The sequence below is a fragment of the Cricetulus griseus genome (genome assembly GCF_003668045.3).
Source record: "Cricetulus griseus strain 17A/GY chromosome 1 unlocalized genomic scaffold, alternate assembly CriGri-PICRH-1.0 chr1_1, whole genome shotgun sequence".
Lineage (NCBI taxonomy): Eukaryota > Metazoa > Chordata > Mammalia > Rodentia > Cricetidae > Cricetulus > Cricetulus griseus.
Window position 1 is genome coordinate 163,962,042 of NW_023276807.1, and position 25,286 is coordinate 163,987,327.

Genomic DNA, 25,286 nt, shown 5'->3' on the forward strand with positions numbered 1-25,286 from the left:
AAAACACTCCTATATATAAAATGAAAATAATTCTAAAAGAGGAAGAGTTGAGATACTAATGAGCTACTGCCTCATATTTGTTCTCATTATTCCTTGAAATATTTTTATCCATCTAGAAAAAAAGATTGCACTTTATCTACAGTGTAACAGAAATCTCCCATCCACTGAAACTTTAAAAAGTTCATAGAGATTATTTGCATTATAAACAAAAACAAATCGAATTTGATGAAAAGAAGATTTCAGTTGTATATCGTACATATAGGCCTTCTTTTGAAACTTGTGAATTAATAGTTTGATTCAAATTTGAACTTAAATCATGGTCATACTCACAGGATACATTTTGTCTTTAAAATTAAACTCTTCACTAATGGATAAATATTATAGTAGCAAACTTCACAAACCTTATATGACAATATTGTCATAAGCAGAAAACATTGCAAACATTATGAAAAACCTAAAATATGCTTGTTTGTTTTTTTAACTAAGTAAAGTTAGAAGCATTTTACAGAGCTGTTAGCACAGCAACGATTCTTACCAAGTAATAAGTATGACCAATCTTTAATTATGGATTATGGTAACTTTATTAAATAGTTAACTCACAAGCAAGACCTAACGGTTTGCAAAGGGAATAAAATGATATTTCAAACATCAACTAAATATGAATGTTGTAATAACTTTTAATTACTACAAATTGCTTCTTAGTACTCCAACTTAAATTCCCATACAATTAAGTTTTGCCAGCCTGTTTTGGTAATACATAGTCAGGTACTCGAGGTCTACCCAGCTTTCATCAGGTATTTCAAGGCACAAAAATCTGTACAGTAACTAGTGGTTGCAGCCTTCCCCCACAGATCTGTTTTAAATAGTTTTAGACTATTTTGTGTTTTGTTTCCCCTACCTCTCAACATTGCTCAACTATAACTCTGTCCTAGTATTTCCCTTAACTTGTAAGTAATGGGAAAGTCACGTGTTTTACCTCCCCAAACATAAGGCTGACTAGTTCTTCCTATTTTAAAAAGAGACAATTCCCAGGCTTTTCATGTAAGACAAGGATCAGAAGTTCAAATTTCCTTAAAGTCGGGATGTTCCATGATCAGGAAAACACAGTACAAGACTGGTCTGTCTTTTGCCAGCAAACCCAACATGTGCTGCCAAAAGAAAGAGATGCCCATGAGCTGATGTAATCTGTTGAGGAGTTCTAGAAATAATGTGACTACATGACTATTCTAATTTCAAAACGTACTATATTTGTATGTGTGAATAAACATATTCAATTATTTGCTTGGTTATAACTCAGGAGGGGACAACCTGACCTAATGGCAACCTGAAACTGTTGGCATGGGGCCTGGGGATGCCTGGCTTGGTGGGAGAATGGTTTCCTAGTCTGTGTAAGTGGCCATGATTAATCCTGAGCAGTGGGGGTGGGACAACAATGATTTTAGCATGAACAGTGTCAGGTGCATTGGCTTGTAAGACCGATGGAGAACACATATAGACTGGGACTCTTCATACACATTCTGCTGTTTGAGTGACAGCTTTCCATTAAGTTCCTGGTATCTCTACAGATGGTTACACTGCAAACAATGAAAACGTGTTTCTGACTTAAAGCCATACAGAACTCTAAACAGAGCCATTTCTCTTTGCCAATCATCATTGAAATAACAGACATGTTTCCAGATTTTTTTTAAAAAGGAAAATATATTCTTTAGACTGTCAATTTCTACTCTGAGTTTCAATGACTACATTTAAGGACTAAATGTTTTGGAACAAAGCAAACTGTAGGCCTTTATCACTTGTAATATGGTAATTTTAAGAATCAGGAGTTTTAGTAATTTCACACTAAAATTAAAATGAAAAATTTCATACTACCTCATAAATATAATTCTTTCTCCAATATATACTTATTTTTTGAGGTCATAAACACATTAATGTTCAAACTTAAATGTCTTTTATCATATTCATTTTGCAACAGAAAGCTATAATGAGTTAACTCAAATTTATCTAATTTATGTCTTCTAGAATTAACTCTTGAAGAGAAAATAACTTGGCATCCACAAAGCCCTATTTACTCATAGTACTGTGCAAAAACTGAAAATGACATTTGAGGGTGAAAATATATTGAACAATGCTAAATTTATTTAGTAAATTTATTTAGAATTATTCATGGTTAATTATAATGGGATACAAGCCCCAGTATAAATTTAAGACAAAAAGCAAAATGTATCCTCATCTCTCTAATGGATATTTCTATAGGGATTTGGTTGGCCCTGTATATCCCAGGGGATAAGAACTAGAACCTCTGATGAGACAACTCCATGCATGTTCAAGTTCACATTGGAATGGGGTAATATTTGCTTGTAATCTAGGCACATTCTCATGCCCAATACAATATAAATAGTTCTTAGACTATATTGCTCACAGAATAAGAAAAAAGGAAAAAGAAAAAAGAAAAAAGCTCATATGCATTCAGTACAAACTAAAATTTCAGTCTGAGGTTGACTGAACTTACTGACACAGAAAAAAAAATTGCAGAACGTGTGATATTTTTGATTCATTATCCATAATTACATTTGTTTTGTAATCTGAACAACTGTCATTAGGATGAAAAGCATGATATAACCCATTCTCAGATTCATTTTTATAAACCACAATAGGAGATGTTTATATAAGAGTTAAGGAACTGCAGTAGCCTCTGAGGACAACAGGAAGAAGGAGGCACACTCAATGCCAACTGCAGACCGATGAGATTAGGTGCAGGCTGTTAACAGAATCTTAACTGGATCTTAACTGTTCTTGGCTGATCACCTGCTGTTTTGCTTTCTTCCTCCTTTAATTCACAAAATTTAAATGTACAATGGGCTGAACTAGCTCACACATTTTCATGGGCTATATGAAAGTAAAAACTTGGCTTTTTGCCTCTGTTACAGCCTCATATAAAATACACATTTCTTTCAAGGGCTATGAAGTTCACTTTGTAATAACAGTAAAACCCAGATGGCCCCAACAATATCTAATGAGAAAGGTGGAGCAGCCTACTTACTGAAAGAAGCATCAGCCCATGGCTGCTATTTCTCTTTAAGGGGGAATAAATAGCTCATGACAACACCGCAGGAGGGCAGGGTCAGCAAGAGTGCTGCTCTAGTGGAGGGTAATGGTCTGGGAGAAGCACGGTGGTCTGGGAGAAGCACTTCCTTGGTTGCGGTTAGATTAAGCTTCTCTATGCATAGCTTCCTGGTATGTAATGCATGCTGTGTGTGAGGAGGGTGGCATCCTTCACTTGTATAGGAAGGAGCACAGCAGGCACCTGTCAAAGTGCAACCTCAAGTGCTGGTCTCTGCACCCCCTTGTTTGAGAGAGAGACTCTCTCTTGTTTACATTGTGTATGCCATACTAGCTGCCCCATGAACTTTCTGGAGATTCTCTTGTTACTGCCTCACATCTCCCCTTCTAAGTCTGGGATTATGACATCTGCTCTTACAAGAGTCTTGGGGATCTGAACTCAGATCATTGGACTTGTGAAGGAAGCCCCTTTACCCACTGAGCCATTTCCCTAGCCCAAGAACAATGTTCTTGATAGAAAGTATGCCTGCTCTACAGGTCATAATAACAGTGAAAACCACATAATAGGAATGAATGAAAAAAGTCTACATGTCTTCCGTACTTTTATAGATTAAACCCATTTTATTTTCACCGACATACTCAAGGGAAATGAATAATCTGAAAAACCCGAAAAGTACTTTTTAGGTACCCCAAAGCAAGGCTAAACAAAACAAGAACCCCATGTTACAGAACAAGAACACTACCTCAACACATTAGTAAGCACAGAAACCCCCCCCCCCCAGCAATCCGGATTGACTTCTCATGTAAGATCAGTACCTTTTCCTGGACAAAGCTGGTGTCCCCCAAGGAGAGGGGAGAGAAGACTCGCTTGTCAGGCAAGGAGGGATCTGCTCTGCACGACTACAGATAACAAAACAGACAGGGGTTAGAGGTTAGGAGAGCGCGCCGCTGCCGGCAGCTGGTTAGTTTCACAAGAGATGTAGGGTCAGTATCATGAGAAATGTCTTAAAACTCTGCAGGAGTGAGGACCACGAGGAGCACAACACACGACTGACTGAAGCAGGAAAGCTACTGGAGGCAGAGGCTGCTCCTACTAGTGTTAACACGGACCTTGTTAAACAGAGGCGACTAAAACTAAGTCTGGTAACTGGGGTCAGGAGCCACAGGAAAAAAGTAGTCTATACACATTTACACAGCTCATGCCTTCGGTGCCACACAATAGCCTGCTTCCTGTAAGTTCATAATTAACTGCAAGATAAGCAACAATTTGTAATACCGGGATTTTCAAACCCACTAATGACTAAGAAACACTGTTAAAAAGCAGGAAACATCATTTAAAAGTAGATATTCCATCAACAACAACAACAACAACAACAAAAAACCCAGGAGAATCCCTGGTTACTTGGTCAATTTATGGTTGAAATGGAGAAATCACTTTTATTATATGAAAGAAGACTGGAAACTATTAAAATGATAATTCTTAAGCTGACAGAATCAGAACATGACATTATTTTTAATGTGGGAAATTAATTGCACAGAATGCATCACTGTCCACTGCAAATATTTAGGTGTGTACATGACCAATGAGCAGGTGTCCAGGATGCAGGTAGCATTATGCAGAGCTAAACCCTCAATGCCTGAATGTACAGTGACTGGGCGTGCAGCAGGTCTCCATCACTGAAGGGGTGAGGAAATGATTCTGATGGCCTCTTGACAGGGATGTCCCAATGCCCACAGCCATTTTTCAAGGACTATGAAATATGAAACATGACAGGCTACCTGCTATCAGACTGGAAATAGGTGTCAGAATAACCCTTTCTCCAGCTGCTAACCAGTATGAGCACATCCACAGGCACCAAGTACTTTTTTGAGAGGAATGAACAATAAACACAGTAGGAAAGGAAACGCCATAGAAGTTGTTTCATTAAGTGTAACAGACACTAACTGAATCTTCATTTACTGACAAATACTGGCTCCTGTGCCACAAACTCAATGTCTGGGCAACAGTAATAGTCCTGAGTAGAGTGACAGACCTCACTTTCTTTCCAGTTAACTCCAGTCTTATCGCTGACCTTGCTTGTGCTGAGCACACTCTGCCCATCACAAGGTGAAACTAGCCCTACCTGTCAAAAGAATCGGTGGCCACTTTGTAGAGATAGATGAAGAGTTTGCTGCAGTGCCGCAGGGTGGGTGACACCGAGTCTACCGAGACGGCACCTTCCTCCAGCAGTCTTTGGAAAGGCTGTGTGTTTGAGGGGAAGACATTCATGGCACTTATTTTCCTAAGGTCTGAGAAGCAGCCAAGAAATCGAACGGCATCTGCCAGCTTCTCATACTGAATCTCTGTTTTGAAGAAATGGGAGTTGGCTGGCTCATAGCGCAGGGCTGCAGTCAGTGTGCAGAACACAGTGTGGAGGAGCTCAAACACTTGGTTCTGGTTCACTTTCTCCCAGCCATTCTTGGGAGGAGAGCTCAAAGACCTCTCCATAGCTACCAGCAAGGAGGTGATGTACACAAACCCTCCAACTTTCCTGAAAACTGTTCTTGAACGGTGACTTTCTCGAAGAACTGACAGGAGGGCCTGTGGGAGAGAAGAAGGAAAACAAATATTATTCAAACTAAAACACAAAACTAAGAAACTACCATGCATGCATGTCAGTGGGGAACATCATTCTATGAATATTTGGTATGAATGTTTTTGTCGTTTAACCGATAAATAGTTCTAGAAAGCATTTCAGGTTTTGCTGAGACACGCCACATGGCAGCAGAATATAATTTCAGGTTATACTGTCACACGTTTCTTGATAGGATAAAACTGGATGGAAACAATGGCTGAAACCCTTACCTTGTTTAATTTACAGTGAATTCAATTACTTAACAGAATGATGGTATTAATAAGTTCACAGTCTAACATCACATGGGCATGAAAAGCTGGGACTGTGAATGTATAGAAGATGGATTATTGTAGGAGGGATCAGAAAGATAAGGAAGGGCAGCCAAGAATGGGGTCCTTGATTCATACACACAGTTTCTCTGGTGGAGAAGACTTAGAAGACAGTGAATTAGAGCCTGTGCTAGGTCAGCTACATGATCTGATGACCAAAGGCAAAGGGGATCACCTGGTCTTCGTCTTGAGTAACCAGCTATTTTAACTACAGGGGGCGCTCAGAATCTTCAAACCTGTAGTCTTTAACTACTCAATAGTGTGAGTTAAGTATGTAAAGTGAGAGCCTCTTATCCAAAAGGCTTAGGTCCAGTTATTTCGTGTACTGTTTTCAGAACACACGAACATATGTGATGGCACACCGCAGATATGGGAGCCAAGTTTGAATAGGAAATCCGTTTGTGTTTCATATATGGTTAATGGAGATGGCCTGAACAATGCAGTATTTAAAACAATTTTTATGTTTAAATCAAAGCTCCTACTGTAGGGGATTTTCCACATGGGCCGTCATAGCAGAAATTTAAGGCTGCAGTGATGACTCAGCAATCATCAGCACTGGCTGATGGACTCAGGTTCAGTTCCCAGCACTGCATGGGGGCTGGCTGTAACCATAGCTCCCCAGCACTGCTCCCCAGCACTGCATGGAGGCTGGCTGTAACCATAGCTCCCCAGCACTGCATGGGGGCTGGCTGTAACCATTATCTGGCATCCTTCCTCTTCTGCCTCCCTGGGTACCAGACATACACATAGTGCGCAAACATACATTCAGGCAAACCCTCATTTATTTTTTTTTAAAGTTTGTATATGATGGAACATTTCTACACAGAATATGACTACAATGTTATAGATGACATAGTTCAGACTTAAGGAAAATGGATAGTTACAATTTTGACAGAGCTGGTGGTGGTGGCGCATGCCTTTAATCCCAGTACTCGGGAGGCAGAGGCAGGAGGATCTCTGTGAGTTCAAGGTCAGCCTGGTCTACAGAGCCAGTTGCTAGGGCTACACAGAGAAACCCTGTCTTGAAAAACAGGCAAATATCCAAATTTTGACAGGGTTGAAGAACAACGACTATGAACTTTTAGTTGTAGCGTTATTATGTTATGACATGTTTGTCTCCTACTTCATCCAAAAACCTGCTCCTGTCTGCACTGTCATAGTGTAGTCAGTATTGGGAACTTTCAAATGACAGGGTAACAACTTCTTGCTCAAATCAATCAATGATAATGAGCAGTGAATAATACAGTTACGATGAGATCTGTATCCCAGGAGCTTATCAGAGAAAATGTTAGAGGTATCACTTATTTGACATTAATATATACATATAATTCAATGTGTGTGTCAGCAGGATTATGAAGAACATAGGATTTCAGTTTGTGCATAAATAACTGCAAAGTAAATTAGCAGGCATGTGGTCTACACAGTTGGTGACTCTGGGAGGTGGTTTTGAACACAGCAAAAATGGAAACTGAAGCTGAGACCCCACATTTTCCCTGCTGCTTCCCAGCACTGAGGGCTGAGCCCTGAAATCACAGCACTTGGCACTTTCCACTGGTACAGGCGCTTCACCAACCAGCACTGGCTTTCGGATTAGCCAACTGTTAGTGAGATAAGGATGCAAATTGTATTCTCTCTATGACCTTTTGACAGCAAATACGAGCTGTTCTGTTAGGCTTGCTTGTTCTTCCTTCTGCAGTTATTTTACTTCCCTACTTTGCCCTCTTACTTGCTGGCTAAATAAAATGTTTTAGGCTCACTTTTTTTCTTTTTCTGTCTCAGCAATGTAATCCCCCATTTTTCCTAAGGAACCCTGCTTGTTTACAAATGAAAATGGTATTTAGATATCATGAATGAATAAATTAATGAAAACCTACAGTGACACAGGAACACGGAGAGCACCACCTGTCTTTACTAAGAGGCTTATGTGAGTGGATGCATGTGAATGTATAGCACAGTATTTACACACAGGAAACAGTGCTAGTTGCTGTTAGAATTACAATTACAGTTTTCTGGTACTTAGAAAAATGGTTTACACATGCCATTCTATATTCTTTGCTTGTCTGCTATACCTTGCTTAGAGTCACTGAACTCCTATGCCAATGAACTAAAATGGAAATGTTTAATTTTAGTTAGTTCTAAAGTTGTCTTACATGGCAGTGCCAGTGACAACAGCAATGTGAGAAAATACATGTGCATAAAGCCTGGTGAGGTATGTTGGTGTGGCAGAAAGAATGCATGTTGAGGCCCTGCACAGGGAAACAGCCAACCGGAACTATCTTCTCCTCTGCAGATCACTGCACCAGCTGCTCTGCAGGCTTGCTGTGGTGTCAAACGATCAATGTGTACATAAAACTCGGGGGTACTGTTGGATATTTACTAGAGTATCTATTACAGCCATGGAAACACACCAATATGTATATGTAATACTACAAAATGTAGTATTACATAAAATGTTTCACAATGCTTAGCATTGGGTGACTGGAACTGAATAGATGATATACATATTTAGTTATTATGAATTTCAGATAAGTCTAATGAGCCAGGATAACTGTTCCAAAGGTCAATCAGCAGGAGACCATATGCACTAAAAGATATAAATAAGAGAGTTTTCCCAAATCCTTAGTGTATATAAATTGTGGCGGTTTTATTATTGTGGACTTTTTAAATTTTTTTATTGTAGGCTGTAGGCTCAGTGGCTAAAAGCCTGTGTGCCGCTCTAGCAAATGACCTGAGTTCAAGTCCTGGCATCTCACAACTGGCTCTAATTCCTAGCTCCATGGGCTCTTATGCCTCCTGCCTTCTCTGGCACCCACAGTCAAGGGCACACACTTATATGCAGATATACACTTGAACACATACTTTTAAAATGTAGAACATAATAAATCTCTTTAAAGAATTTCCTTGATGAAACTAAGTACATTTAATTTCAAAAGGACCCTAGATTTTAATAGTAAGAAAGCAGCCACATATTTCTCAAACGTACCCTTAAGATATCAGTCTTCAACTGCAGCTCTGTGGGAGGAGCTGAGTGCATCAGCCCCAGGAGTGTGCCCATGTCATCATCCCCATTTGGAGAGAGTACCAGCTGCTGTATGGTCATGAGGGCATGCTGCCGGCACTGCGGGTACTTCACTATGTTGTGTGCACACCTTGCACCTCCAAACTCTCGGAATATTCCTGAAGAAGGGAGAAAAAGGACAGCAGGAAGTAACTTAGGACATTCAGGGCAAATCAGGTGAATTAAAAATTCAACCACTTCTGCAGGAACAGGAATTTAAACAGATGTGTGTAAAGCTGACATACCTATTTCACTTTTTATATTACAATATAAAAATTGCACCTTGGGATGTCAGAAAACATATATACTTTCTCTAGACTTTTTAATGTAAGATTAATACCCCGATACAGTCACCATGTCCATTTCTAGAACATCTGAAGATTTTATAGGTAGGCACCAAGGGACCTTACACTGAAAGCAAATGTACTGACAGGTTTTCAGATGAATAATACCCCAAATAATAGAGATTTGCACTCAAGGGGGCTTTCAAAACAGTGCAAGAAAGAATGGCATAAAATACCATGGGAAGATTACAAGGAAATAAGGCAAAAGCGCAACAACCAAAAAGGCAATGTCTACAAAAGAAAACATCTGTCATGGGGGCTAGTCACAGTGCAGAGTTCATGTCTCCAGGCAGCACCACAACCCATGTTCCTGCTCAATGAAGATCATGTCCTCAACCTTTAAAACAACAGACCAAGTCATGGAATTCACCAATCTGTATTTCTTACAAGTAGTTCTTATAATCCTTCTTTATAAAATATCTTATAGTTCCTTTTTAATTTTATCAGTCTTATTGTTGTTTACATATTCGATCACCCACAAAACTTTTCCTTCTGATTTTGTTGTCAATGAAAATATGCCAATTGTATTTTACCTTGGTGACCATTGTTGCCTCAATTTAACTGGCTTTCCATTTGCTAACTTCATAGGAATTATAAAGCCTCGAAGTGAGTGTTAAGTCACGTCCTTAAGACATGACATTGATAATTGATGTGGAGAGGTCCTGGATCTCAAGCCCTACATTTGGGAGTTACAGGCAGGGGGAATACAAGGTCAGCTGGAGCTATGTAACAAGACTTTGTCTTTAAAACAACAACAACCCAGGCTTGTGACATCTTTGTACATGAGGAGTTACAAACCCTGAGCTTGTAAGTTAGAGTCCACAATGGCTTACAGCTGAAGAATATTTTCTGTGAGCATGGGGAGTAACATCTTCCCTAACAAGAAAGACACCAAAAGAACACATGGAAATGTCTATGCCTGGGAGGTGCCAAGACAATGACTGGGCAAGCCTCTAATCTATCATAGCCTGATCCTAGTCTGTATAACTTCACACAAGACTACACAAAGCTGATCTGACAAATTCTTGTTTTTCCTTATTTATTGTGTCTGTATCTCAGTCAGCTAAATCTAGTTAATGGCAATAAACATATTATGCACTGTACAGTAGACAAATGATCCTACAGAACCCAGGAAATGTCATCCAGACTTGTAGTTTCAGTTACCTACTAAATTTATTCAGTCTTGCCTCAGCACTTACCCAAATTGTATTTAAACAATTACTTATATAATTGCGTATTACATCTTTCTCAGTTAGGCTGTAATTCTCCTGGGGAAAAGAATTACCTTCTCATCATTATGAGTTAGTATGTTGGCTGGGACACAATACATTTAAAAATGTCGAATGTGGAGTTTCTCTGTGTTCCCACTAATAGTCATACATTTTGCACAATATTCATTCATTCATTCATTCATCGGTTCACCAATCCATAGCTTGCCCATACACCAACAATCTAATCCAAGCTCTTGAATATATCCTAAGAAGGTCTCCATGAGGCGAGCCTGCCCACAAATCTGAGTTCACTTCTGCTCACTTAGTTTTTTCAAGTTGTACTGAACATACAGACTTAGAATTTTTGGTTTTTTTTTGAGGGAGGGTCTCACTATGTATCTCTGGCTGGCCTTTACTCTCTGTGTAGCCCACGCTGGCCTCAAATTCACAGAGATCTGCCTGACTCTACCTCCTGGGTGCTAAGATTAAAATATTGCTTTACAACACTTATAAACCACAGCTATGAAGAAGTATTTCAGTGATAATTTAAATAAGGCAATCACTTGAAGAGTACACAATATAACTAAGAAAGAAAAAGAAAAGCCAAACAGAATGCACACCATAAAAAGCAGTAAATAGCTGGGTGTGGTGGCGCACGCCTTTAATCCCAGCACTCGGAGGCAGAGACAGATGGATCTCTGTGAGTTCAAGGCCAGCCTGATCTCTAGAGAAGTGCCAGGATAGGCTCCAAAGCTACACAGAGGAAACCTGGCTCGAAAAACCGAAAAAAGGAAAAAAAAAAAAAAAAAAAAAAAAAAAAGCAGTAAACATATTTGCAGACGGTAACAGCATTACAGATTTTGCCAGGGCAGTATTTTAACAGGCCAAAGATGCCTCATTTGTGTGTGTGTGTGTGGGGGGGGGGGGTTGCGTGACAGTACCATTACTGAAACCAGAGTTTCTCCTTTAAATGACAGGACAGAAGCAGACCCACTCCTTAAGCCCGTGCTGTGCTGATCTGTTACCTGCATTTGTGTTTGAGCCTTGAAGCAGCACAGTCAAGGCCTCCATCACCAACAGAGCCAAGTGTTCCTGGTCTTCAACTGAACTATTGTTTCTTGAGTCCCCTAGAAAAGATTCAAAGGTCCAAATCACAAAAATGGGGGTATTTTTTGAGCCAGTTTTACTTAAATAAGTAATCCCTTTTATTATGTCTTCAAAATTTTCTTTCCCCACTAACACAAATGCTAATAATATACCCTTTAAAATAACAAGTGTCCAGAATCAGTCCAAAATATGCCCAAACAAATCAATGCTAACAGATTTTTATTTTAGCGTGGGAGGAGTTAGTTACGTAACAAATATTAAAAATGAAAATGCCAAACAAAGCAAATATAGCCTTCTCATGGGGATTCTAATCAGTGAGACGAAAAGGAGAATTATCACATGCAAATCGAAAGATGCTTACCAATCAGCCAGCTATTCAACACTCAGTAACTCACAATTAAAAGCTGCCAATTGTTAGATACAGCAGTACTTTATCATGTTTATTAAAAATATACACAATAATGTCTAAGAAACACCACTAGACAGACACATTTGCTCTCTAGAATATTTTGAGATATCTACATTTAAATGCATTTAATTATAATTAATAAAAATATCAATTCTATTTTTAGATATAAATATATATTTATATATATAAAACTTTAGAAAAAATCTCTCAGAGAAAGTAATAAACACAAGTCCTGAAGACCACACAGGTTTTTTTCTTTACTTTAAACTCTCTCCCATTAGTGTAAGATAATTTCCTAACAAAAGATGAAGAAAAGTTGATGATGGGCAATCCCTAGAACACTCCAATCACAGATGACAGGAAATCATTCACATCAATCATCAAATGAAAGACAATGCCACCTCTCTGACCCTTTCCCAAACACATCAACCAGGGAGGTGTTTACCTTGCTCACTGAGTGCCTGAGCTGGATCCTTTAGGAGGGCAGCATACTTATGCAGGAGGTTGACCATGACCTCCAGAAGGCCCACCTCTCTGAAGACATCTTTAAATATGTAGTCGTGCCTTGTAAACTTCAGAAGGGTTTTCATTGCAATGATGCTACAGTGGTAAGAAGAGCTGGACTTTAGCAAGATGCTAACACTAATGAGTTCTTTACAAGGGATATAATTTAAGCTAAAAACAACAAATTCCAGCATTTCAAAGTATTTGTTTTGTACTTCTGGGAGTTTAGAGATCTTCTCTGCAAACTGTGACAGAGTGTGCTGTGACTCCAGAATGAAGTAATTGGCATTGTCCGCCATGTAAATATTTGTGATGGCGTCAAGGATGATCTGGGCAAGAAAGTTGGTTTTTGCTTTTAGAAATGCATTCTGAAGAACTGCAAAGGCTTGGATGTTTCTCACACTGTGACCTGAAACAGAAAACAAGAACACAAGTGGGTGCTATGTGATGCTGTAATCATCGCAAAAGATTCTGTGTCAACACATTGTGAATTTCACCATTTATCAAATATTTACCAAGACAATGTCCTGTTTTCATGAAAGGCCTCATTTTTCTACATCAAGTTCGAACACTTAACTAAAAATAGATAGAACCACTCAAACATTTAAGGCATTGTTATGAACATTTTAAGAATAGTTTGTTTTGAAAACTTACTGCTTGAGAGAGAAGGAAAGCATGTCGCACACACTCAGCACCCTGATGTGGAAATGGCTCACTAGATGACTGAGGAACAGTCAGAAAAGATACAGCTGTGAGCTGTAAGCACAACAGGTCCGTGTGGAAGGGGAGGGCGGGGACTGGGAAGGACGCTCTTCACCTTCTCCCGTGTGGTTACAACACAGGGATTTTCATAAAACTTAGTTTGGAAATGTGCTCCATTTTCAAGCTGAAATTGAATTTTTTTTAATGGAAAATGGAAAAGTCAAGCACCTTTTCACATAGCTCTTGTGAGAAAGTTAGTGATGATAGTTACATAGAAATTAATACAGAAAGTTATATCTCAAGTACATTAAAACAAGTGTTTTCCAAGAAAACAAAACAAAACTGGCCTTGGGTTCACAATTATTAGTAATTTATAGCACTTGCAAAAGTGACAAAATTAACATAGATCTTTATTTAATAAAAGAGTTTGTAAGAAGTAAAACACAAACTAGAAAAGTCTACAACGGGCCAGAAAGTCACTCAGATCCTAGTCAGCAAGGGCATTTCTGAGAAAGTTTTTAAGGTTCCTCAATTTTCAGTGCACATATTATTTCAGTTTTCATGTATAACACACAAATTTATTCTGTGGATGAAAAATAACCAGCCACGTTCATATTTAATTTCTTACTAACAGTATGACTTTTCTTTTGAGGACATACTTTTTATTATCTGTAGTACCCAAAACTCAAGCTTAGACAGATAGACTAATAGAAATACAAATGTAAATGCTTGATGGCACGTGAGAGAAAAGCATCATATCAGGTTAAAAGGGAATGAGATCCAACCCTGTGCATCGACATGACAGGAGTATGAGTGTAGGTCTCATATAAAAAGCCAGTGATGAGCTGGAGTGAGCTGTTCTCTGGTGGCCAAGGATGTTGAACACCACTTCAAATATTTACTGATCATTTATACTTCTTTCTCTGAGAAATATTTATTACTATCATTAAGAAAACTGGAATAGGTGTAGCAGCCCAGAACTTGGAGGCAGAGGCAGGCAGAACTCTGTGAGTTCGATGTCAGCCTGCTTTACATAAGCAAGCTCCAGAACAGCCAGGGATACACAGTGAAACCTTCTCAAATACCCCCACACCCCCCAAAAAAAGACAATAATAACAAATGCTGATGAGTTTATGGGGGAAGAGGAATGTTCAACACTGCTGGTAAGAATGGAAACTGGTGTACACAACCATGGAAATCCGTGTGGATCTTCAAAACACTACAAATAGAACCATCATATGACCCAACTACTACTCATGGGTTAATGTCTGATGGAGTCCAAGTCTGCATTCCACAGAGATTTCTGCACACCCATGCTTATTGCTACACTATTTTCAATAGCCAAGCTATGGAACCAGTATAGATGTCGATCAGTAGATGGATAAACAAAGTGTGGCACATACAATTTCATTCATTCATGAGAATGAAATTATGACATCTGTAGAAAAATGGATGCACCGAGGCTCACAATATTAAGTGAAATAAGCCAGACTCAGAATGACAAATGTGGCATGCTACTACTCTCATGTGCAGCCTGCTGATTTAAACTGATACAGATGCCCGTATATGTAAGAGGAGGAGGGGTGCATCTGTATATGCACAAATACGTAGTCATTCATATTCATTCATGAGAGGAGGAAGGAATCTAAAAGGAAGAGGAGGGAACATGAGAGGGAAATTACATATGTGACATGAGAGCAGGGGTACTATTTGGAGAAAGGGGGACCAGCGAGGGGACTAGAAGTGGGTGTGATGGGGCAGTGGAGGGGCAACTAAAAATGAAGATTAGTGATACACAGTATGTAAAAATGTTTATATTCTAACATAAAAAGGCTGGCAGGATGGGGCACTGTGCTTGATGCCAAGCCTGATGACCTCAGCTTGATTCCTAGGATCAGGAGTCTCCACGTGGTAGGAGAAGCAGTTTTCACAAGCTGCCTTTGACTTCCACATGGCACACAAACCATGCCGGCATCCTTTGCTGCTGACAACACAGACATCTGTGATTTCTTGCTACACAACTTAAAAACGCACGCAACAACATCCTTTCTAGTTAACCATGCCTTCCTAGGACATGTGTCACTGGACCCCAGCTAGGGCGTGTTCTGAAGGTGCACTGTTATAGAATGCTGGCCCCTATTGTTGATGAGGAATCACACTGTGATAGTTTATCAAGAGGCAATTTTGCTTCATGGCTTCTGTTATCAAGTTGTATTGTTGTAATTAGTCACCAAGATCAGGATGACTGGACAAATGAAATGATCACACAGGAAGCAGGAAGTGTAGTACTGAAATATGTTTAATAAAATTTATGTATACCATGTGTGGTGGCACATGCCTTTAAACTCAGCACTTGGGAGTCAGAGGGGCTCTCTGTTTTAGGAAAGTATGGTCTACAGTTTCAGGATAATCAGAACTAAATAGACAAACTCTGACCCTAAAATATAAATAAATACACAAGTATTTATTTATTTTTATATTTGTATCTATATGCCTGTACTGTTTACCACATGGATGCCTAGTTTCTGTAGATGCCATAAGCAGGCATCAGATTCCCTGGAACTGGAGTGCAAATGGCTGTGAGCCACTGTGTTAGTGTTGGGAACCAGCACTGGGTGCTCAAATCCCTGAGCCATGTATCCACGACTCTGTTATTTTATTATCATCATCATTATTATTAAAATTTTAGCATTATTTTGTTTATGTCCATGTGTGAGTGTGTGCATGTGTGTATGTACTTGTGTATGAACTTTACTGTGTGTGCCACAGTATTTGTATGGAGGTCAGAGGACAACTGTGTGGAGTAGCTTCTTTCTTTCCCTCTATTTTTGAATGGGTCCTGAGGACCAAACTCAGGTTGCTGGACTTGCATGCCAGGTACTGTCCACGTGGTGAGCCATTCTGCTGGCTCCTGCTCTTCTAGAGACAGTTCACCAGAACGTGTATATTTGTTAATTAGGCTTTGGAGAGACGACTGTGTGAACCATGATATGGGGCTTTGAATATGGAGAACCTACACTGATTCCAGAGTTCTTTTCAAAGGTTCAGTTCTGCTCCAGGGCACAGCACATTGGTGAGCCCCATCCTTCATCTACTCACAGCAATCAAAAGAGTTTGATTTCATAAGAATGAGTAAACTCTACTTTGAAGTTTAAACAACTGAATATGCTGATATTTCTATATCAGCTAAAATTTACACGGGTATATCATGATCCTATTGAATATTTAGTAAGTGCCAAACACAGGAATAAACAATTAGAAGCTCTAAGTTTAAATTTTGGAGATTGGCTATTACACATTAAAAAAAAAGTAAACAACCAATATAACTGACATTATTATATAATAGTTTGTTTACTCTGAGACAGGGTCACATGTAATCCAAGCTGGCCTCAAACATGCTGTATAGTTGAGGCTGACCCTAAGTTCTTCATCCCCCTGCCTCCATCTCCCAGTGCTGGGACTGTAGATATGTGCCATACACTCAACTCATAATTAGATGTTCTTAATTATGAAGTCAGTTTTACTAAGTTAAAAAAAATTACTACATGAGGATCAAAATTAGAAAAATGTAGCCTATGGAAACTTAACTCTCTGACCTAAAGAAACAATGCAACTTCTTTGTCTTAGGATTGCACAGCGTTAAAAAGAAATGACAACATTCACACCTCCTGCTTTCCATACAGCAGCCCAACCCAGCAGGTGTAGAGAATGGAGTGTGCTCACTCGACCCCCACCCACACAGATGGCATGCACAGGAGCCAACGTTCAAAAGAACTAGATCCAGACAACAGTGGTTCACATGGATGCATCTTCAAATGAACTCATCTCATTTAGTGCTATGTCTATCAGACTGAAGACTGGGGAGATCTTTCTGCAGCTCAACCGTGGGCAGAGAACTGGCAATTATTCTCACACAAGTAACACCCACCAGGAGCAACTCCTCTACTCTGGGCACTCAGTAAGAACTCACCTTTGCCTGCAGGCTGAGGTACTGCAAACCCAGGCAACAAAAAGGGGGCCCCTGTTGTGACACCAGCTGGCTTTAGCTCGCTGACCCCGTAAGTGGTCAGGGAAGTCACCAGATTCACCAGGTCCTTCAGGGCATCTCTGCATTCTGCCTCTTTGGCTTGTTCCAATCTAGAAAAGGTCAGATTTAGAACTTTTTTCATTTTTTGTCAATATTCTTGATTTAATATAGAATTACTTGTCAATTTCAGATTCAGTAAATAAAGGGTATAAAGTACTTACAAAGTATTTCACATTTTTCTCATATACGTTTTTTTTTTTTTTAAAAAAAAAACTAAAGCTTTAACTATGTTACATTTTGATACATTTCAAAAAATTTTTTTTTCTAATTTGCTGTTTAAAGACAGCTTCCCTCTGCAACCCTGGCTGGCCTGAACCTCTGCATGCAACCTACAGTACGGTTTAAATTTAATCACTCAGGGTCTGCTATGTGTATAGTGTAGCTCAGTCTTGAAATCACAGTGATCCTTCTGCCTTGAGACCATTCTTTTTAACAAATTTTGTCTGCAAACATTGTTTAAAAATGAAATTTATTGGAGGAGCTCTAAGAGTTGTGTGTACTGCATAGGTCTGTGGAGGTGACACTGTCATGCAAAGCTCTGAGAGCAAAAAAGCAAACTTCAGAGCTAACCTGACTCCCTAAGAGCTGCCATCTGAAGTCATGAGTGCCCATCTGAATTCATGAAGATTCAATTTTTACTGTAGCCTTACTGACAGAACAAGATGCTTACAAGAATCTTGTTCTCATAAAGACTGACTCATGGTACTTTGTTATAGAAATTACTAATTGTCACCAATGTAAATGCCTAAGACTGGAGAAATGATACAGTGACTCAGACTACCAGTATTGTTTGGGAATTTCATAGATCTACATGTGTGACCAAGTCCAACCCCTGCTCTGTCACCTCCAAGTCCTTCTATACCACCAATCAGTTGTCCATCTAAGCCTTATGTACCCTCTCTCTTAACCCAGAGTCTTCTTAGTAATGCCTGTACATGCAGGGTCCAAGGCTATCCACTGGAGCATTCCATCTATAAAGCCAGTCTCTATGTAGCATGTTCACACTACATTCACAACTGTACAGTGCCCTTTTCTTTCCCATTAAATGTTAGCCATGTCCTCCATGTCAGTGCAAGCTCTCCAGAAACATGCTTCTGCTGTCACTCAAGCCAACCATGGCTTTGGCAGTTAATACGCTAATGTACTTCCTCCATATTTAGAATACCATCCTCTCACCACAGGTAAAAGATAGGATTGTGCCAAATTGCTTATCAACTTCCATTCTAACAGAATGCACCAATTACTATCCAGGGATGGCATTCACATGCCCTCTCCTACAGATAGGAACATACGTGCACAAACACTTTCTTGGGGTCACCTAATGTTAGCCAATAGTAAGTAGAATAAACTGATAAACTGTTGTTGCAGACAATAAATTCACAAATCAGTGCTGCCTTGTGATACAGCAAATGTTTTGAAGACAATGAGCATTCAAGGACAGCTAGTGGGGAGCGTGCCATAGTTCCTGGGAAATATGCACCCAGCCATTTCCTGTGTTTAGCATTGGGGATGGAAAAGGAGGTACAAAATTTAGCAATCTGTCTTATATACACATTTGTAGTCTCAATCTATGTAATTGTTCTTACCATTAACTTAGTAAAAATAACCAGATGTTATATAAATAACAATAACTCAAAAATAAAAGGTCATGCTGGGCAGTGGTGGCACACGCCCTTAATCCCTGCACTTGGGAGGCAGAGGTAGGCGGATCTCTGTGAATTCAAGACCAGTCTGGTCTATAGAGTGAGTTCCAGGACAGCCTCCAAAGCCACCCTGTCTTGAAAATGTCTCCCCAATATAAACAAAATAAAATAAAATAAAAAGGCCATGATCTTGAGAGGAGTGAGGAGGATGTAGAAGAAATGGAGGGAAGAGAGGGAAGAGGAAATGATGTAAATGTAGCACTCATGATTGAGATCTCAAGAATTAACTCAAACAAAACATTTAAACTTTTAAAAACTGTCTTACACACACACACACACAGAGGCAAATACTATAAGATGAGGAAAAGCAAAACCATAATTACACAGGAAGAGTTTGCACTTGAGAGCCATGCTATTCAGCTTTCCAGCCCCCTCTGTGGTTACAGGAGAGTGGCAGCTCCACCCTCCCATCTAAGCCCATTTCAATGCAGGTGCTGCCTTTGACCAGCTCACTCAAAACTCCTCTTCTGTCCTCAGAACCAGGAATAACAGAAGAGTGAAGCCAAGAATGCACTAAATAGGCAAATGTTTCCCTGATCTCTTCTGATAATCCCACCATTTCCATGGACACATCAAATGTATTCTTATGCTATGGGGTTTACCTGAGCAAGAGGTCGCAGAGAAAATTATAGCCTTGCCATATCCGAAAATCATCCAGAAGAGTCTGGGAAACGTCACTGGAGTCTTTGAGGAAACAAGAAAGTCCTGCAAACATTTCAACTATCTCGAGGGGAGACAGGTCGTCGGATTGCTGCATATTCTGCACACACGTAGACAAACATTCTTTTTCTGTAAGAATACAAATTTATTATGAATTGTTTATGTCCATTGCTTAAGAAAAAAGTGTTTAATGAAGCATCATACTTTAATGTACATATAACATGGGCACAGTAATGTTTGCCATTCTAAGGGGAAATGAGGCTTTAGATTCACAAGAAGGTTCCCTAAGCAAAGGGTAACAGAGGAGCATGTTGAGTTGTTTACCACAGTCCTTACACCACACTTTGATGCCATTATTAAACAAAATCTAAATCGCTGCCCACTGCCAAATAGTTTTTGATCATTTATACTAATACACAATAAAAAGATTAAAAAATTAAGATGGAAAAGAAATCAAGTATTCAGAGTGCAAATACAGACCAAGTGAATAACTTGTATAACTAAAGAGATAAAATGTTAAAAATTATGTTTACAATACCAACTGCCAGTATAAAACAGTCACACCCCACCAGCAACTCTAAGGACCCAGCGTCCTACCACAGAGCTGAGATTAACACAGGAGAGCAACAAAGATATCAGTGACTAATTCAGGACAGAGTGTTAGGCTCCACACACACACATATATGCAGGCATGCTTGTACGAATGAGAACAAACAGTCAAATTAATTAACATTAATTAGCTCAAGAATTCCAGGACACTTTAGCATATATGTGTATCCACACAAAATAAATGAAGTACTTGAGAGACTGCAGGAATTACCACTCCACTCATGTCAGCATCTCAAAGGCCAGATGATACTATGCATACATTAGCCAGATAATTCTCTTTAATACTGACAAAAAAACAAAACAAAACAAACAAACAAAAAAAAACCACCTATCCTATCTATTCTGTATGAGAAAGATTACCAGGGTATGTATGAATACCTTCAAAAACACTGGCAACTATAACCCTTGAAAATACTTGCTTTTTTCAGTGGAAGAATGATTAGATGACATAGCCTACACTGAATTCAGACTAGATATTCACACAACAGTGAAGTAATTTTAACTTGTTCACATATATCATGGGGAACCTCTGAAAATGTCTTGCATTGGAAAGACCCAACAAATCAAAAGAATTTTTTCTCCTGGTAAGTTTCTATATCTGGGAATCCTGAGGACTACTAGCTCTCCATAGGCTACTCAAGCAGTCCATACTGGGCTACACACAGCCTGTTTGCCCTTTCATTTTGTGAAATGGTCTCACTAAGTTATTCAGATGGGACAGAAATTCACTTTGTAGCTTGGGTGGGTCCTGAGTTCTCCATCTCCCTGCCTCAGCCAAACTATACCTGTCAACATTTATGCATTAATTTAAAGACCAAACTTTGGACAACTTAGGGATGAAGAGAGAGTGGAAGACAACAGGCTCCTCACCGTGAATATACTTCACCACATTGACGCTCAGCCCATGGCGGGAGATGGTCATGAGGACCTCCCCGGCACTCTTCCTCCAGGGCAGGTTATAGGGGGGGCACCAAGAGGTTATTGCACTGAACAAGAGCTGCAGGTCATCCTTCTGGGCCAGCTCCTCCGCCGGAGAAACAAAACTGCAGAGCTTTACTAAGATCTAAATGGAAAAGGGAACGAGAGAGTGTGTGGTACACAGATGGTTACAGGAAGGCAGGACTAGAAAACAATGACCCAAACTTTACTCAAGCTTCCCAGCAGGTACTGGGCAGTCAGCAAAATCCCGAGGACCATTGCTCTTGGGAACATTAGAAAGACATGCAGGGGTTAGGTATGTGTTAAAGACAGATTACTTAAAAATACTATTCAGAATCCATTCTTCCTTCTATCATTGACTAATTGACCTTGAAACAGAATATCACAGGATTTCTGACTGCTTTTCAGGTTCAGGACTTCAATTTTCTTATTTTCTCTTTCTTTTTCAATTTTTTTTTTCCTGGGCGATGTGTAAACAGGGGTTCTCTATGCATCCCTGGCTGGCCTGGAACTCACAGAGATCCTCCCGGTTCTGCCTCCCCAGTGCTGGAATTAAAGATGTATGCTACCACAACTGGCTGCTTTAACTTTATTTAGTTCTTCAGTTCTTTATTTGCACTGGTGAAATATAAATATAATTTTCTTCTTGAAAAAGCATAGCACAACTGACAAATTAGACAGTTAAAGCAAAGTGAATTTTAAATTGTTTCCATTTTATATACAAGTAGGAGGAAATGTCTCAGTATAAATCATCATAATTTGAAAATATCTTTTAATTACTTCTGATTCATAGAAACTTACTGAAGTCTGGCTTTCAGCGAAGACTCTAGACCCCGACTGTGACCTGCAAGCCCACATAGCTCAGTGCTTCGCTACACTGGGGCCTACTCCACAGAGGAAGTCCAAATAGATCTTGCCCTCAATGGTCTCTCCCTTCTAATCCAAGCTCAATGTCAGGGACAGTCAACTTCTCTGTGCTGAACCCCCTCACTAAACATTTTATGAGATATACAATACCATGGAATCATTCATTTAGCTTAAAAATGTCTTAATGAACTGTGGGTATCTTAACACCAGTAAGAACACTGCTAAATGAACTAAAGAAAGTATGTGAAATACCACACCGACTACAAAACTAGGTCCTCCTTGTCCTATTCATGGCCAAAACTTTCTTAAATAACAAAGGCTTCCTAGTTGATACCTGTCAGCCTACAGAGAAGGCCTGAGGACTGATACGGTAGAAGGCTCATACAGTTAGCAAACACAGGCACCTTCTCTACAAAAGACCTGGAAGAACTTCTGGGGTGCAGGTCACCACTGATGCATGCATTGTCTTTTGCCCAAGCAAACATAGCAAAGCTAAGCTGATAAAAGGGATGCTGACAGCTGTTAGATTCTGCTGGTGATGCTGCCTGATGCAATTAGAAGAGATGTCATTTCTCTAATTCATAACAAAAAACAAACCAAAATAGTAAAGCTGGGAAATATAATCCAAACCAACTCCTTTCTCACAAAGTCAACAATTCCTTCACTGCTAAGGTAGTTATTGATAACCCTAAGATGACTGGCTCTCAACTTTACTGCAAAGAGATGACTCTTGTAAATCATTTAGCCAGATCTTTTCCCTCGGGGCTGGAAGTGTAGTCTACTGCTGCTCTCTACTCTCCCCTACAGTGTTTCTACTCTAGGGAAACATTACAAAGGCCAACCAAGTAGGGAGAGGAAGAACCGTTCACCTGGACCAGACAGCGAATGCCTGCTAAGGTTCCAGGAAACCATCTATCATACAATACAAACACAGAGGTCTCACCTAGCTTAAAACATTTAATAAGCTTGTCTTAATTTGTTTCCTCAACAAAAGGATAGATAGGGTTTGTGGTCTGGGATGAGGCAGGAAAACAAAGGAACTGAAGCAGGGGAGGAGCACTGGACGTGGCTGTGGGTTACACACATGATGTCAGTTCCCACAATGCAAAGGGGGTGTTTGAAGCTATACTTTCCTTTGCACCTTCACACTCAACACCTGCAGTGTATTAACAAGAGACCCACACTATATTAAAGTCAACATCCTTTCTTTTCAAACATGGCGCCAATTTCCTGAAGAAACAGCACTGTGCCTGCTTATATGCTAGAATTAGAGAACCAGCTTCCACTTATTGCTCATGGTCTTGGCTATTTTTTTTTTTTAATTAAAGATGTCATTGAAATGGGGCCACTATTCTGTCTGTCAATATTAACCCACTACACCCATCATCAAGACCTCACAGGATCTTTAATTCCTGTGTGACCCATTCCTTCACTTAATCCTACAGTTGGGTTCATCTGCCAATTGCCAATATAATCACGTTGGTGAAAAACAAAAGCTCTGAGGTTAAATGCTGTTTCTCAAGTTACATGAGATGAAGTGGTAGTTTAGTACAACATGATGAATCAAGTGCAAGAATTGTTTTTTGTTGTTGTTGTTGTTGTTGTTGTTGTTGTTGTTGTTTTGGTGTAGGGTTTCATGTAACCCAAGATGGCTTTTGGTAGCAGGGAGTGATCCTGAAGACCTCACCCTATCCCTCCTTCATGCTAGGGTCTCAGGTGTATGCCACCACACCTAACTACTGCAGTGCTGGAGGCTGATCCAGGACTTGTACCTGCTAGACAAGCACTCGACCAACTAAGCTACATCTCCAGGCCCCCCAAATATTTACTGAGATGGTATTTTCTTTGGTGATCCAGGTCTATTATCATTGTCTTAGTGTCCCATTCTCCATTCCTGGAGCAGAAGTACCTTTCCAAGGCAACCATCTTGCAGAGAAGACTCACACCTGAAGCACACAGGCCACCAGAATCTACACCCATGCCGCCTCATCCAGCACAGCCTCACTGTCCTGTCCAGTCTCTCACTGCTCTCAAGGCAACAGCAGCAAGTTGCTATTTAGTCTAGTCTGTACTAAGCAGAGAACTATAGTTCAAAACTAAAAATTTTTTAGACACATAGTTCACTTTGTAGGTAAGGAATCTATATCCTTATTTACATAACTTCAGAAACCTAGATTCAAAGGCATTATTATTAGTGTACTATTTATTGAAGTTTTTAAAAACCTCATCAAATTCATTGTCTTTAGCACAGTAAGTGATGTCTACAGTGTTAGCTATATGCACTGCTGTGCAATGGACCTTAGAACTTTCTAATCTTACAATGCTGGAACCTTATCCCTAGAACCCAGTGAACAGCAATCCCTTTCCTAGTGCTCCCTCCCCTCTCTACCACTCTACCTCTTATAATTATCTGAACACTGTAGATGCCACACACAAGTGCTATCAATCAGTATTTGTCTTTTTGAGTTAAAAGTGTTTTTTGTTTTAGTTGTTAATTATATTAGGTTCATGGACAGACTGTCTTTTAAATGTTAATAGGCTGCTTGTTTAATTTTTTTTCTCCCACAAATGAACATCATACATGTATGTGATGGTGCTTTAAAAGGGTCTTTTACCTTTATTTACTCACAGTGCTATAAAAGAACAGTAATAGTGATGGGAAGGGAAATTCCAAAGTGCAGAGGAGGTGGCAGTAGCCAGTAGGAGGTGACAATAGCCAGTGGGAGGAAGGAGTAGACAGACAAAAGGAGGTGGTAGTAGCCAGTAGAAGGTGACAGTAGCCAGTAGGAGGTGGTGGCAGTAAACAGTAAGAGGTAGCAATAGCCAGTATAATTCATTATGTTTTCTAAGTTAAAAGTTTACTAGCTTGGCAATTCCTACACCTACACCTACACACACACACACACACACACACACACACACACACACACACACATTACATAGACTTTCTTACCATTATAAGACATATTTCCAAAATCTTAATATGATAAACTCAGAAAAAAATCATTTCCTTAACAATTTAATTTTAGAGACACACCTCAAATGTAATTTAACAGCTGGACCTGTTTGTAGAAACAAATGC

At 39.6% G+C, this 25,286-nt stretch overlaps 1 protein-coding gene across 5 annotated transcripts in view; it reads right to left on the reverse strand.

Annotated features, from left to right (window-relative positions):
* Positions 1-25,286, reverse strand: part of Wdfy3 (WD repeat and FYVE domain containing 3) — a 227,702-nt gene that overhangs the window by 97,155 nt on the left and 105,261 nt on the right. For 4 of the 5 annotated variants that reach the window (XM_035453188.1, XM_027388524.2, XM_027388521.2 and 1 more), the window contains 8 exons: positions 21,269-21,461; positions 19,732-19,918; positions 17,310-17,476; positions 12,579-13,046; positions 11,643-11,744; positions 8,988-9,181; positions 5,184-5,641; positions 3,877-3,960 (listed from right to left, as the gene is read on the reverse strand). In XM_035453188.1, coding sequence (XP_035309079.1) covers positions 3,877-3,960; positions 5,184-5,641; positions 8,988-9,181; positions 11,643-11,744; positions 12,579-13,046; positions 17,310-17,476; positions 19,732-19,918; positions 21,269-21,461 — 1,853 coding nt within the window. The remainder of the gene's footprint in view (positions 1-3,876; positions 3,961-5,183; positions 5,642-8,987; positions 9,182-11,642; positions 11,745-12,578; positions 13,047-17,309; positions 17,477-19,731; positions 19,919-21,268; positions 21,462-25,286) is intronic. The other variant, XM_035453190.1, reaches the window with a different exon arrangement.